Raw genomic sequence first — 15,502 nt, 5'->3', positions numbered from 1 at the left:
GCCCTCAATTTGGAGTTCATGAAATAACAAGTCCAAAGTTGTTCTGGCATGCCGCAGACACATAAGGGCAATACAGCAGGGGCCGGACAGTGATGCAGGGCTTAACCAGAGCTGTGGAGGGGGAGCCCTGCCTTGGACAGGCCTGCCCCAGGACCCAAGCCACTGGAGTTAAGGGGGAGCCACTTTCCTGTTAGGTGATGGGCAGCCCCTTCCTGCCTATGTCTCTGGATACACTTCCTGCCATTGGTTCTTAGCAAACAGGATCACAGAGCTATGCACTGGCCCCCAAAGGGGTTTGGGCTGGGGGGTTCCCAGGCTCAGTCCCACGTACCTCTTGTCACTCCCATGGTCTAAACCACAACCCAGAAGCCCCAGGCTGTTTCCCTCCGCTTGTCCTGACCATGCCTATTGAGGTACGGTAAGAAGATTCCATTTCACTGTGTGGAAAAGCAGGAAATGGGGCCTGAGGCAGCTTTACAGGGAGCAGTCTTGGTGAAAGAAGGAGGCTCCACCGCAGGTAGAGACCTGTAGCCAGCCCGATGTCAGAATCCCTTTGCTGCCTCTCAAACTTCAGGAAGTAAGCTAAGATACCAGTTGTAACCTTGAAGCAGCCTTGTCACTAAATTTATTTCACAGCAAAGCTTTGAAACAAACTTAAGGAGGAAATATGATAATTTAAGAAGATGGATAAAAGCCCATTCGGTCCAATTTCTTTTTTTTTTTTTGGCTGCTCCCCACGGCTTGTGGCATCTTATTTCCCTGACCAGGGATTGAACCTGGGCCCTAAGAGTGAAAGCGCCAAGTCCTAACCACTGGACCACCAGGGAATTCCCTCATGCAGTCCAAACTTGACCTCGAGTGCCTGTTTAAGTTTCATTCACGTCCTCTGCTGATTAGGTCAATGCACAAAGGTTGGGACTTCCCTGGTGGTCCAATGGTAAAGAATCTGCCTTCCAATGCAGGGGATGCGTGTTCGATCCGTGGTCAGGTAATTAAGATCCCACATGCCAAGGGGCAACTAAGCCCACGCGTGGCAACTACCGTGCCCGTGTGCCTCAACTAGAGAGCCTGCGTGCCGCAAACTGCAGAGCCCACGTGCTCTGGAGCCCGCGCACCACAACTAGAGAGAAGCCTGCACGCCTCAACTAGAGAGAAGCCCGAGTGCCACAACGAAAGAACCTGTGCGCTGCGATGAAGATCTCGTGTGCTGCAACTAGGGTCTGACGTAGCCCAAATAAATAAATAAGTAAGTAAGTAAGTAAGTAAAAGAGACTTTGTCTTAAAAAATAAATAAATAAAGAGAAACGCTTTGTTTCTAAAGGGAAGCATTTGTGGGCGTGGCAGAGCAAAAGCAGAAATGAATTGTGGTAAATTAACCAGGCCCATGATGTTAGATGTGGTTAGATCATCTAATCCAACCCCTGCATTGCACTGACCCTGCAAAAGTTAAGCCACACTCCTTAGCATGCAGATTCAGTCACTCTAACTAAGCAGAGTTTACGCAGAAACAGTCATTAGAGACTGCTGGCACCTTTAAGGTTGCCATCCATTTTTTGTGGGCCTCCCTCCAGGGCTTGTCTATGTGCCCACATGCATGTCCACCTCCCCAGGCACAGCGTCAGGCCCATTGTTGTCCCACATCATTTGCTACTATTAATAGCTCAAGTTTGTGAACAATTTCCTGTTTCAACTATAAATTATTGAGAATTCAAGGTTATTCCTTATAATTACATCAGTCTGACTCACTTGTATTCCCACATGCTTTCCTGAGAGGGAGGTAGGGGGTATGCTAAATAGTGCACCAGGAATGCCACACAGGCCTGGCCACACCCAGGAGCATGTGGCCAATGTGAATGTCATCCATGGTGAGTGCCACTGGGGAAGAAGGCGGAGAACTTCCTTCTAGACAACAGGAAGTCAGACTTTTAATTCTGGAATTGCGCTAACTCCAATAATCAGTTTAAAAAAGTGGTGGGGTGGGGGGCACAGACACTGACTGTCTCTGTCTTCCAGGAGTTAATAATTTAAAGGCATGGAGACTTAAATTCAGTGATCCATACAGATAAGACATCACATTCTCCATCTTTTTAGACTAATTCTTCCATGAACCAAATGCTTGGGCCCCACAGGATATTTGCAGCTCCCAAACAGCAGAAGCCATAGCAACAGCAGCACTGTGGAGCTAAGACTGGTGATGCGTTGCTGTGCGCAGGTTACTTTATAAGGGTTAGCTCCTTTGAGACTCCCGATAATCCTTTAAGGTGGATGCTATGATAATCCCCATCTTACAGAGGATGACACTGGAGTTCAGAAAGTGTAATAACTTACCCAGGGTCCTGGAGTCCGTAAGTCACAGAACAGGAATCCACACCCAGGCAGTGCCCTTGTTCATAACCACTGCACCGCTCTGCCTCCCCAGGGACAAGGAGACTGGGAATGAAAACCGCTAACTGCTTGAATGGGGTTCCAGGAGCTGGAAGGCCTCTCCTCCACTTGTTAAAACCCTGGCGCAGTGGTTGAGAGTCTGCCTGCCGATGTAGGGGACGTGGGTTCATGCCCCAATCTGGGAAGATCCCACATGCCACGGAGCGGCTGGGCCCGTGAGCCATGGCCGCTGAGCCTGCGCGTCCGGAGCCTGTGCTCCGCAACGGGAGAGGCCACAACAGTGAGAGGCCCGCATACCGCAAAAAAAAAAAACAAACCAAACCAAACCAAACAAAAACCCTATGCATTATGCACACGCTAAGGCTTTGTCATCACTCTTTCTGTGAAACGCCTCTCCCATCAGAGGTCACACTGCTTTCTTCCCCTCCAGCACCTTGTTTAAATCTCTATGTAGTAGGCTTCTCTGGTGGCACAGTGGTTGAGAATCCGCCCGCCAATGCAGGCGACACGGGTTCGAGCCCTGGTCCGGGAAGATCCCACATGCCGTGGAGCAACTAAGCCCGTGCACCACAACCACTGAGCCTACTCTCTAGAGCCTGCGAGCCACAACTACTGAGCTTGTGTGCTGCAACTACTGAAGCCTGTGCACCTAGAGCGCGTGCTCCACCATAAGAGAAGCCACTGCAATGAGAAGCCTGTGCACCACAATGAAGAGTAGCCCCTGCTCACTGCAACTAGAGAAAGCCTGCGTGCAGCAACGAAGATCCAATGCAGCTGAAAATAAAATTAAATAAATAAATCTCTATGTAGCGCTTGTGATGTTAAGCATTTGCTGTCTGCATGGGGAACTTCCTCCTTTTACCTTTGGGGTTATGTGCAAAATCTGCAGGTGAGATAGGGCCACCCTTAAAGATACCCAAACACAAAATTTCTCTCTCACTAAGCAGGCCACATCCAGACCTGTGTTTTGGGCACTGTGTTTTGCACTGTGTGTGTTTATGGTGATATAGAGGGTTTAGCAGATGAAATGTGGTTTGGTGTAAAAAAGGAATAGGCTGAAACTGCAGCATCTTCACTAACTGTGTGACTTTGGACACCCTATTTAATCAGCATGAGCCCCGCTTCCTCCTCTGTTAAAATGGAGGTAATATGCACGTGTCACATGATTGTTGATTAAATGAGACACTGTAGGGCCTCAACCTACTAGCACCTTTAACACTCGTCTTGCATTATTTTCAACGAGCCCTGTAGATACTTCTGACCACATACGTGCAATGATACTATGTGAATTCAAGGGGAATAAAGATATCCAAGACACTGTTCTTCCCTCTGGAAACTTATAAAGAATAAAATGATATACTATTTAAGTTGCCACCAAGATAACAACAGGAAAGGCGTCAGGAGTCAAGATACAATTGATCGCCAAATAAATATGATCAGTGATCATTATGATGGGAGTTCACAGGAAGACACAAACGTTTTGTGTTGGGGTGTCAGATTAATCTTTCATGAGCAAGTGGACTCTGAGCTGAGTTTGAAGGATGAGGATGAGCCAGAAAAATGAAGAAGAGACAGGATATCTCCCCAGGTCGGGGGGAGGGACGCTCTGGCCTGAGATCTTCTCAGGGCACAGTTCTTGTGGGACAGGGCTGTCAGACTCAACCACCTACGGGGCGGAGTAGGGGACACACATGGGGCAGGGGGGTGGGGAGGCGGGTGTCAGACCCTAGCAGTGTCGCAGTCTCCAGTGGGACAGACACTCAGCTCCAGCCCATGGCTGCCAGGTAAGAAACTGGGACCTGTGGTTGCCAGATAGCCTGATTTTTTTCCAGAGAAGATGGAAAGCTGGATTTCTATGCAAAATCTTACTATTTTGAAATGTTTGTAACAAATTTGAGAAAATTTAAAAATTCTCTGCAGGCCAAAGAAAACACATGCTCAGGCTGGATTCAACACAGAGAGCTTTTGTTTAGAATTTCTGTGATTGAAGATGCAGGGAAGCAAAGGGTAGAAAGATAAAGTATTATTTGAAGGCCAGGCTAAAAATATCTGGATTTTTTTCTTTCAGAAAACACAGGACAATGGGGAAATGCCAGCTAACTCCCCTTCCACTTATAGCCCCCAAAAGGAGAAATCATTTTGTTTGCTATAATTTTTTTTTTTTTTTTTTTTTTTTTTTTTTTTGCGGTACGCGGGCCTCTCACTGTTGCAGCCTCGCCCGTTGCGGAGCACAGGCTCCGGACGCGCAGGCTCAGCGGCCATGGCTCACAGGCCCAGCCGCTCTGTGGCATGCGGGATCCTCCCGGACCAGGGCACGAACCCATGACCCCTCCATCGGCAGGTGGACTCTCAACCACTGCGCCACCACGGAAGCCCTGCTATAATTTTTATTATGATAAGTTTTCCCTATTTATCCCTCTTAATGGTTTTGCCTAAGAAATCAACTTGACTTATCATTATAATAATGAACTCTGCTTTGTTTACTCGTAAAGGCATGAAAACCTTAGACTAGTGCCTAACTCTTTGTTTAAATGTTTTAGTTTTAAGGGTGGCTCCGTGCCTTAATCGCTTTGGCTGTAAATGGAAAGGCTTAAACTAGATAATATTTAATGTCCCTTCAAGTTCTAACATCCAAAGAGCCTATGAGTCTATAGAGAAAAAATTAAATTAGTTCTTAATTGATGCATACTAAAAATATAGTGGTAATACATACATATTTTGATCTAGCAGTTTTACAGTTTTCAAAGAGCTTTCTTATTTACTCTTTTTCAAAGCCCCTACTAAGATCCTGTTATCACTCCCATTTTACAGAGAAGAAAACTGAGGGTCAGACAGGTTAAGTGTCTTGCTCATGACCACCCAGGCAACAGTGGCAGAGCTGGAGTTCCAGCCCAAGTTCTAACTCTTCCTTCCACATTCTATTCCCAACGTACCTCTTGCACTAGAACCTCAAAGAGAGGACTGAAATATGGTAAGTCCCTGAACACTCTTATGGGTAATGGTCTTGAGTTCCTGAGGAGCATTTTCTGTTATCTTTGGAAACAGGCTGAAATTCTTTCTGCATCAAGGTTGGTGGGGCGGGAGGGTGGGAGGGGCGCATGGGAGAGACCCGTATCTGTCCTTACCTTATTCAGCAGGCAATCTTCTAAGTTTCCTTCCATTAGGGATTTCATGTCTTCTTGGTCTACGCTGAGCAGAGCAGCAACGTCTTGGTTTGTCTCTCAGCAGAGAGAGCACTTGTGCGTAGATTTCTCAGTGATACTAATCTCTGGGTGCTGACTTTCTCTGGGAATGTGTATGTGGACCACAGACTTGCCTTCTCAATTCTTCATTCAAGCTCTCATTTCCAAATTGTGAGCATCCACCTTTCATCTTCTGGGAAATTAAAAAAAAAAAAAGAATTGAAGAAGGAGAGTTGATGAAACTGCCTTTGAGTCCAGCCAAATTTTACTCTATTTAGCTCTGTTGACTGGTGCGTTGACCGAAGGGCAATTTTCCAAGTTGTATTTCCCACTCAAATACTCAAAAGTTCCATTCAAGATGGAAATGCCCTGTAGTTGGCTTCTTCTGAACTATTTATGCTCTTATCCTGACACTAGATACACCTTTGAGCTCAGTATCTTATATCTCCTTGTTCTAATCCTGTTGACAGTAAATATCCCTTGCCCTCCAATCCAGAAAACCCCACAGATGGATTTACCTTCTTTACAATAAACAAATAAGAAACTTCCGAACAACCAGCCTGGCACCCATGATTATGCCTACAAACAAGTGATCAGGACACAACAATTCGCATGTGGAAACACACACACAGGTATGGACACACACAGGCACATACACACACACACACAGGTATGGACACACACAAAGGCACACACACAGGCACATACACACACACAGGCATGGACACACACAGGCACACAGAAGCACACCCAGGCATGGCAGGACAGGATCCTTCCGCTCACCTGCTGACCTTTAAATCTCCCTCTTCCCACCTGAAAGCTAGCAGTAAAAATAAAGTCAGTGTAAACAGACTCCTCAAGAGTCGAGGAAACACTCACATCTGGTTTTGCCAGCAAAACTATGTTGGAAAACAGCTCAGGCAGCAAATTCCCAGTCTGGCTGGCTGGGGCTAGTTTTATTACAGAAAAAAAATTTCACAATGGCTTGATCTCCCTGAAACTGGTAAACATCAGAGTCTGCTATCAGATGATCTAAAGGTATTAGAGCACTTCTGGGAGCCCAGCTCAATTCGGAGCAATGTTCCAAAGGCAAGTGTTTTTTCCAAACCCACCTCTGAGTGCATCCTCTGGGTGCTCAGCAACCATGTTGGGCGCCCAGGCTGCTCTGCATTCTGTAACCACAGCATTCGCATAGCTTCCCGAACTTGGCACCATCTGAAAGCCACATCCACATCAGAGCTCTGGCTGCTCCGTGCTCCACCCACCTCACTAATCCCAGTGTTACGTCCAGCTTCTGCAGCTCCCCTCTGGCAACCTGCAGTCTGATATGAATACGGTAAAGCCACCCCTCCTCAATACCGCCTCGACTTTTCATTTTCTTCCATTTGTAATTGTAAACCTCCTTCTTTTGATAGCAAATGTTCCCGAATATTTCAGAATCTTCTTCTTTTGCCTTCTCTTACTGCTGGTCAGTCGTTCCAAACTATCAGTTTTTCACAGACCAAGAGTCTCTTTCCTCTGTGCTTCTTGCAATTCAGAGTTGTCTTTCCACCTCATTTTCAACTTCACCAAAGTCCTCCTGTTTTTCCCAGGTGTTCTTGCTGTTGTCCTTACTTCTGCTTCACTGTAATCATTAATGCAGGAGCACTTTCCTCTGGTGGGGTCTTTCCTACTATTCTAAGGTTACCCCAGTGGTCCGTCATCAGATGCACAAACTTTCATCCTTTTGTGCCTGTGGTGGCCTTACCTCAATTGCTCCAGTACTGCAGCTGATCAAAATGCTGAAAGTGGCATTATTCTCTCGTGCTAGGGTCCAGTGACACTCGCCAGATGTGAGCGGGGAAAGCAATGAACAGGTCCAACTGAGGAGCCTGGGAGAAGAAGAAGGAGCACGTGCTCAGGGTGGCTTACTAGAGTCTAATTTTACCTGGATGCTGTACCCAGGAAATGGGGTGTTGTATAAACACAGCCAGTTCCCTGCTCCATGATGTTCCTTACGGGCAAAGGTTCTGAAATACAGGGCAGTCCCACAAACACAGGTGCTCTGACAGATTGGCAAAGACAAAGTTTCTTTGTAGATAGAAATCTCTGGCTAATTGGATATTGGATCAGCAAATATTTATTGAGCAACAGATTGCCCAAGGCACTGTGCTGTGTCACTGAGAGGGATTAAAAATGGAATCAGATTCCCCTCTTTCCTCCGGAAATAAATATCCTCGTTTCTCATGACTCACACCAAATGCAAGTATGAACATGTAAACCAACCTTAGCTCAGTTTCTGTTGTGAGGACCAAGAAGTTATTCTTTAAAGTCAGTTTAACAAGGCATTCAAACCCTAAACAATCAATATAAGAAGCCCTGGGAAGATCATGTCACCTGGTTCACCAGCAAAGGTGTTTGTTACTGATTTATCTTAGTGGCCAGGATTTTCATACCAAAAAGGGGAAGGGTTGGCTTGATTCAGATCAATCTGAAATATACAAATTTGTTCAACTTCACCAAGATTACAAATTCTGACTTATTCTTTCAAAGATTTCTTTTAATGCCAGGGTGACTCAAATCTGACAGTTCAGAGGACCAAGTACAGATAATTGTTTAAGTTGTGAGGAAGCCTCCAACAATGAATAGACCCTGTCTGTTCTGTGTCACCTGTGTAGCCCGGTACCTAACACAGGGGTCCCCAACCCCCGGGCCATGGACCGATACTGGTCTGCGGCCTGTTAGGAATCGGGCCACATGGCAGGAGGTGGGCGGCGGGCGAGCGAGCGAAGCTTCATCTGCTGCTCCCCAAAGTTCTCGTTACCACCTGAACCATCACCCCCCCACACCCAGCCCCCCACCCTGTCCGTGGAAAAATTGTCTTCCACGAAACCAGTCCCTGGTGCCAAAAATGTTGGGAAGCACTAACCTAACACATAACTGACCCTCAATGAATAGTGGTGAATATTTCTTTGCCTTAAACATTAAAGTGACCATTCTAATAAATAAAATACTTCGAGATGCATAAAACAGCAAAGATGACCTGTTACAACATAGTATGTACTCAGTGACCCCAGATTGGGCTAGAGGAAAGGAAAGGAAAATATCTAGATCTGTGTCCATCTGGCTGTGTGTCCATCCACTTACATTTCTGTGCGCTGGAATGTCATTTTGGATCTTCCTCACTCAAATGGCCCAATGCTGAAAGGCAACCCAGAAACTTATTTTTAACAGAGACCAGCTGTCGATGTAATAAAACTCCTGCTATGGCTTGGATGACACTTTATTTTCAAATTAAATAGTAAGGTATTTCCATGTTCATATCTCTCTACCTGGTAAACAGAGTTATATTTTCATCTGAAACTTTTCCTTAACTCAGGGTGCAACTCCCTTCCCTCTGTTCAGAGTCATGTGAGGCTGGCATATTTTTCAGTTGACATCACCAGGAAAACACTGGGCGTGAAGAAAGCCTTTAAAGAAGAAGACATTTGGTTTTATTAATTTGTAATACCATGAAACTAACTGGTTCACCTAAGTTTCTGTGATACCTGAGTTAGGAAGTGTCAGGAAATAGGTGATGGGAGGAATTAATTGTTCCTAGTTCTTGGGAACACAGGGGACTGCTTTTCCACCCCCCTCTATTGCTCATGACACATGACAAATTTATCTGTTTTTAGTTAAAAGAGACCCAGCCAGAAGATAAAGACATAGAGATCGAGGGAACAAAATAGAAAGTCTAGAAATAGACTCACACAAACACAGTCATTTGATCTTTGATAAAGTGTAAACACATTTCAGTGGAGGGAAGATATTTCTTTCCACTAATGTGTATTGGAAAAATTGGTTGTCCATAGGAAAAGAAATAAACCTTGATATAAATCTCATACCCTACATAAAGATTAACTCAAAATGGATCATAGATCTAAATGAGAAACATAAGCTAAATCCTTGTGACCTGAGGTTAGGCCAAGAGTTCTTAGGAATGATAAAAAAAAATTGATAAGTTAGACTTCATCAAATTTAAGAACTTTTGTTCTTCAAAAGATACTGTCATGAGAATGAAGAGACAAGATATGCACTAGGAGGATATATTTGAAAACTACATACCCAACAAAGGACTTGTATCCAGAATATGTAAAGAACTCTCAAACTTAATAAGAGAACAACACAACTTAAAAATGAGTAAAGGGCTTGAACAGACACTTCACCAAAGAGGATATAAGGATGGCAAATAAGCATGTGAAAATATAGTCAGTATCATTAGACATTGAGGAAATGCAAATTAAAAACACGAAAAGATACAATTACATACTTAATTGAATGGCTAAAATGAAAAAATGGTGACAATACCTAGTGTTGACAAGTATACGGAGCAACTGAAACTCTCGCACATTTCTGATGGGAATGAAAAATGGTTTGGTAATTTCTTACGAAGTTAAATATATATTTGACCCCCAGCAATTCCACTCCTAGGCATATAGCCTAGAGAAATGAAAACCTGGTTTACACAAAAACCTGTACATGATTGTTCACAGCACTGTTATTTGTGACAGTCAAAAGTTGGATGCCACCCCAAAGCTTCTCAACAGGTGAATTGATAAACTGTGGTACATCCATAGCATATAATAATATACAACAATAAAAAGGAACAAATTATTGATATACACAACTTGGATGAATCTTAAATACATTGTGCTGAGTGAGAGAACCCAGTTTCAAAAAGTTACATATTGTATGATTCCATTAATTTGGCATTCTCAAAAATTCTTTAAAAAAGTCCAAGTTATAGTGGTGGAGAACAGATCAGTGGTTGCCAGGGGTCTTGGGGTGAGGTGAGGGTGTGACTACCAAGGAATAGCATGAGAGAGGTTTTTGGAACGGTCTAACTGTTCTGTGTTCTGATTTTGGTGGGGTTTTCATGAATCTGTAGATATGTTAAAATTCATACAACTTTTCACCAGAAAAAAAAGTGTTACTATAGATCATTTTTAAATAAAGAAACCCAAAGATATTGATTATAATGAAAATACAATCAAGTTACCAGGTCCTCATAGATAATACATTTTGTGTTATTTTATGGGAAAATGTAAGTATTGTGTAATCAAATAGTATCTTTTTTTTTTTTTTTTTTTTTTTTTTTTTTTTTTTTTTTGCTGTACGCGGGCCTCTCACTGCTGTGGCCTCTCCCGTTGCGGAGCACAGGCTCCGGACACACAGGCTCCGCGGCCATGGCTCGCGGGCCCAGCCGCTCCGCGGCATGTGGGATCTTCCGGGATCGGGGCACGAACCCGTGTCCCCTGCATCGGCAGGCGGACTCTCAACCACTGCGCCACCAGGGAAGCCCCAAATAGTATCTTTTTTAAAAAAAATTTTAGACCAGTTTTAGGTTCACAGAAAAATTGGGAGGAAGGTAGAGATTTCCCATATACTCCCTCCCCCAAGACATGCATAGCCTCCTCCATTATCAACATCTGCCACCAGAGTGGTACATTTGTCACAGTTGATGAACCTACACTGTCACACCATTATCACCCAAAGTCCTAATTTACATTATGGTTGACTCTTGGTGTTATGCATTTATGGGTTTGGACAAATGTATCCATCATTATAATATTGTACAAAGTATTTTCACTGACCTAAAAATAACCTGTGTTCTGCCAATCATCCCTCCTCCACCCCCAGCCCCCACCAACTCCTGGCAACTATTCTTTTTTATAGTCTCCACAGTTTCACCCTTTCCAGAATGTCATATAGTTGGAATCATATAGTAAGTAGCCTTTTTAGATTGGCTTCTTTCGCTTAGTAATATGCGTTTAAGTTCCTCCATGTCTTTTCATGGCTTGATAGCTCATTCTTTTTAGTGCTAAATAATATTCCATTGTCTGGATGTACCATAGTTTATTTATCCATCGCCTACTGAAAGACATCGTGGTTGCTTCCAAGTTTTGGAAATTATGCATAAAGCTGCTACAAACATCCAGTTACAGGTTTTTATGTGGATGTAAGTTTTCAGCTCCTTTGGGTAAATACCAAAGAGGGTAATTGCTGGATCGTATGACAAGGATATATTTGGTTTTGTAAGAATCCACCAAACTGTCTTCCAAAGTGGTTGTACCATTTTGTATTACCACCAGCAATGATTATAATTTCCTGCTGCTCCACATCCTCTCCAGCATTTTGTACTGTCAGTGTTTCAGATTTTACCCATTCTTATAATTGTGTAGTGGTATCTCATTGTTGTTTTAATTAGCATTTCTCTGATGACTTATAAGGTGGAGCATCTTCTCATATGCTTATCTGCTATCTGTATGGCAGTAGTGAGGTGTCTTGCTAAGGTCTTTGGCACATTTTCTAACTGGATTTTTTGTTTTCTTCTTTTTTTTTTTTTTTGCGGTACGCAGGCCTCTCACTGTTGTAGCCTCTCCCTCCCGTTGCAGAGCACAGGCTCCGGACGCGCAGGCTCAGTGGCCATGGCTCACAGGCCCAGCTGCTCCACGGCATGTGGGATCTTCCCAGACCAGGGCACAAACCTGCATACCCTGCATCGGCAGGCGGACTCTCAACCACTGTGCCACCAGGGAAGCCCTCTTCTTAAATTTTAAGAGTTCTTTGTATATTTTGGGTAATAGTCCTTCATCAGATGTATCTTTGGCAAATATTTTCTCTCAGTCTGTGGCTTGTCTTCTCATTCACTTGCCATTGTCTCTCATAGATCAGAAGTTTTTACTTTTTTTTTTTTTTTTTTTTTTTTTTTTGCGGTATGCGGGCCTCTCACTGTTGTGGCCTCCCCCGTTGCGGAGCACAGGCTCCGGACGCGCAGGCTCCGGACGCGCAGGCTCAGCGGCCATGGCTCACGGGCCCAGCCGCTCCGCGGCATATGGGATCCTCCCAGACCGGGGCACGAACCCGTATCCCCTGCATCGGCAGGCGGACTCTCAACCACTTGCGCCACCAGGGAGGCCCAGAAGTTTTTACTTTTAATGAAGTCCAGTTTATTCATTAGTTCTTTCACAGATGGTGCCTTTGGTATTTTATGGAAAAAGTCATCACCATACCCAAAGTCATCCAGGTTTTCTCTTAAGCTATATTCTAGGATTTTTACAGTTTTGTTTTTTACATTTAGGCCTACTATCCATTTTGAGTTAGTTTTTGTGAAGAGTGTATGTGTCTAGATTCTTTTTTTTTTTTTTTTTGGCATATGGATGTCCATTGTCCCAGCATTATTTGTTGAAAATATTATGTTTCATTGTATTACCTTTGCTCTTTTGTTAAAGATCAATTGACTATATTTATAGGGGTCTGTTTCTGGGTTCTCCATTCTGTTCATCCATCTATTTGTCTATTCTTTTGTCAATACTACACTGTCTTAATTACTGTAGCTCTACAGTAAGTCTTGAAGTATTGTCAGTCCTCCAACTTTGTTCTCTCCTTCAATATTATGTTAGCTATTTGTGTCTTTTGCCTTTCCATATAAACTTTAGAATCAATTTCTCAATATCCACAAAATGACTTGCTGGGATTTTTATTGGGATTGCATTTAATCAAGTTGGGAAAAACTGACATCTTGACAATGTTAAGTCTTCCTATCCATGTACATAGAATATCTCTTCATTTATTTATGGATCTTGTACCTAAGTATTCCATTTTGGGGGGATGCTAATGTAGACGGCATTGTATTTTTAACTTCAAATTCCACTTGCTCATTGCTGATATATAGGAAAGCCATTGGCTTTGTATATTAACCTTATATTCTGCAACCTGTCTATAATTGCTTATTAGTTGCAGGGGTTATTTTCTGTTGATTTTTTCAGATTTTCTATATAGAGGATCATGTCACCTGAGAACAAAGAAAGTTTTATTTTTCCTTTTTAAATCTGTATACCTTTTATTTCCTTTTCTTGCCTTACTGCATTAGCAAGGATTCCAGTATGATGTTGATAAGGAGTGGTGAGAGAGGACATCCTTGCTTTGTTCTTGATCTTAGTGGGAAATCTTCTAGTTTCTCACCATTAAATATGATGTTAGGTGTAGGTTTTTTTGTAGATATTCTTTACCAAGTTGAAGAAGTTACCCTCTATTCTTAGTTTACTGAGAATTTTTATCTCAAACCAGTGTTAAATTTTGTCAGATACTTTTTTTGTTTCTATTGATATGATCATGTGATTTTTCTTTCTTAGGTTGTTGATGTGATAAATTATATTATTTAATTTTTGAATGTTGAACCAGCCTTGCGTACCTGGGATAAATCCTACTTGGTCTTGGTGTATAATTCTTTCTATACATCATTACTGATATTTTGTTGAAGATTTCTGCATCTGTGTTCATAAGAGATATGGGTCTATAGTTTTCTTTCCTTGTAACGTCTTTGTCTCATTTGAGTATTAGGGTAGTGCTGGCCTCATAGAATGAATTAGGAAGTATTCCTTCTGCTTCTATCCTCTGAAAGAAATTTTAGGGAGTTGGTATAATTTCTTCCTTAAATGTTCAGTAGAATTTACCAGTGAACACACATCGGCCTGGTGCTTTCTGTTTTGCAAGGTTATTAATTATTGATTCAATTTCTTTAAAACATATAGGCCTATTCAGATTGCCTATTTCTTCTTCTATGAGTTTTAGCAAATTATGTCTTTCTAGGAATGGGTCCATTTCATCAAGGTGATTAAATCTGTGGGCATAGAGTCGTTCATAGTATTTCTTTATTATCCTTTTAATGTTCATAGGACTTGTAGTGATATCCCCTTTCATTGCTTTTTTTTTTTTTTTAATTATTTATTTATTTTTGGCTGTGTTGGGTCTCCGTTGCTGCACAGGGGCTTTCCCTAGTTGCAGCGAGCGGGGGCCACTCTTCATCGCGGTGCACAGGCCTTTGTGGTGTCTTCTCTTGTTGTGGAGCACGGGCCCCAGGCGCACAGGATTCAGCAGTTGTGGCTCACCGGCTCCAGAGCGCAGTCTCAGCAGCCATGGTGCACCAGCTTAGTTGCTCCATAGCATGTGGGAACTTCCCGGACCAGGGCTCAAACCCATGTTCCCTGCACTGGCAGGCAGATTCTTAACCAATGCACCACCAGGGAAGTCCCACCCCTCTTTCATTTCTGATATTAGTAATTTCTGTCCTCTCTCTTTTTTTCTTAGTCTGGCTAGAGGCTTATCAATTTTATTGATCTTTTCAAAGAATCAGTTTTAGTTTTGTTGATTTTCACTATTGATTTTCTATTTTCAATTTCATTTATTTCTGCTCTAATTCTTATTCTTTTCTTCTGTGTATTTTGGATTTTTTTCCTAGTTTCCTAAGGTGGAAACTTAGATTATTGATTTTAGATCTTTCTTCCTTTTTAATATATCCATTCAATGCCATAAAATTCCCTCTAAGCACTGCTTTCACTGCATCCCACAAATTTTGATAGGTTGTGTTTTTTCATTTAGTTCAAAATATTTTACAATTTCTCCTGAGATTTCTTCTTTGACCCATGTATTATTTAGAAGTGTGTTGTTTATTTAATCTCCATGCATTTGGGGATTTTCCAGTTATCCGTTATTGTTTTTTTAGTTTAATTCCATTATGGTTTGACAGCAGACATTGTATGATTTCTGTTCTTTTAAATTTGCTTTATGGCCCAGAATGTGGTCTGTCTTGGTGAATGTTCCATCTGAGTTCAAGAAGAATGTGTATTCTGCTGTTGGATAAAATAGTCTGTAGATATCAATTATATTTGGTATTTTTATTAGATAAATATTTAGTTGTTTTTTAACAACTAACAACTTTTAACAAGTTGATGGTGTTATTGAATTCAACTGTCCTTACTGATTTTCTGCTTGCTGGATCTGTCCATTTCTGATAGAGGAGTATTGATGTCTCCAGCTATGATAATGGTGTCATCTATTTCTCCTTGCAATTCTGTTGGTTTTTGCCTCACATAGTTTGACACTCTGTTGTTAGGTGCATACATGTTAAAGAC

The 15,502-nt window shown here is 42.5% G+C and overlaps 1 protein-coding gene across 17 annotated transcripts in view; it reads right to left on the bottom strand.

Moving 5' to 3' along the window:
- MAB21L3 (mab-21 like 3) overlaps nt 1-15,502 on the bottom strand; it is an 84,793-nt gene that overhangs the window by 48,852 nt on the left and 20,439 nt on the right. For 8 of the 17 annotated variants that reach the window (XM_060090324.1, XM_060090338.1, XM_060090334.1 and 5 more), the window contains 5 exons: nt 8,879-9,016; nt 8,694-8,747; nt 7,315-7,438; nt 6,680-6,782; nt 5,511-5,760 (listed from right to left, as the gene is read on the bottom strand). In XM_060090324.1, the coding sequence (XP_059946307.1) occupies nt 5,511-5,558 (48 nt within the window). In that variant the 5' untranslated portion in view covers nt 5,559-5,760; nt 6,680-6,782; nt 7,315-7,438; nt 8,694-8,747; nt 8,879-9,016. The other 9 variants (XM_060090328.1, XM_060090325.1, XM_060090330.1 and 6 more) reach the window with 8 other exon arrangements.

This window comes from Mesoplodon densirostris, chromosome 2 (assembly GCF_025265405.1).
Source record: "Mesoplodon densirostris isolate mMesDen1 chromosome 2, mMesDen1 primary haplotype, whole genome shotgun sequence".
In the NCBI taxonomy this organism is placed as follows: Eukaryota; Metazoa; Chordata; class Mammalia; order Artiodactyla; family Ziphiidae; genus Mesoplodon; species Mesoplodon densirostris.
The sequence above is the reverse complement of the archived record's forward strand: the minus strand, read 5'-3'. Positions and strand labels throughout refer to the sequence as shown.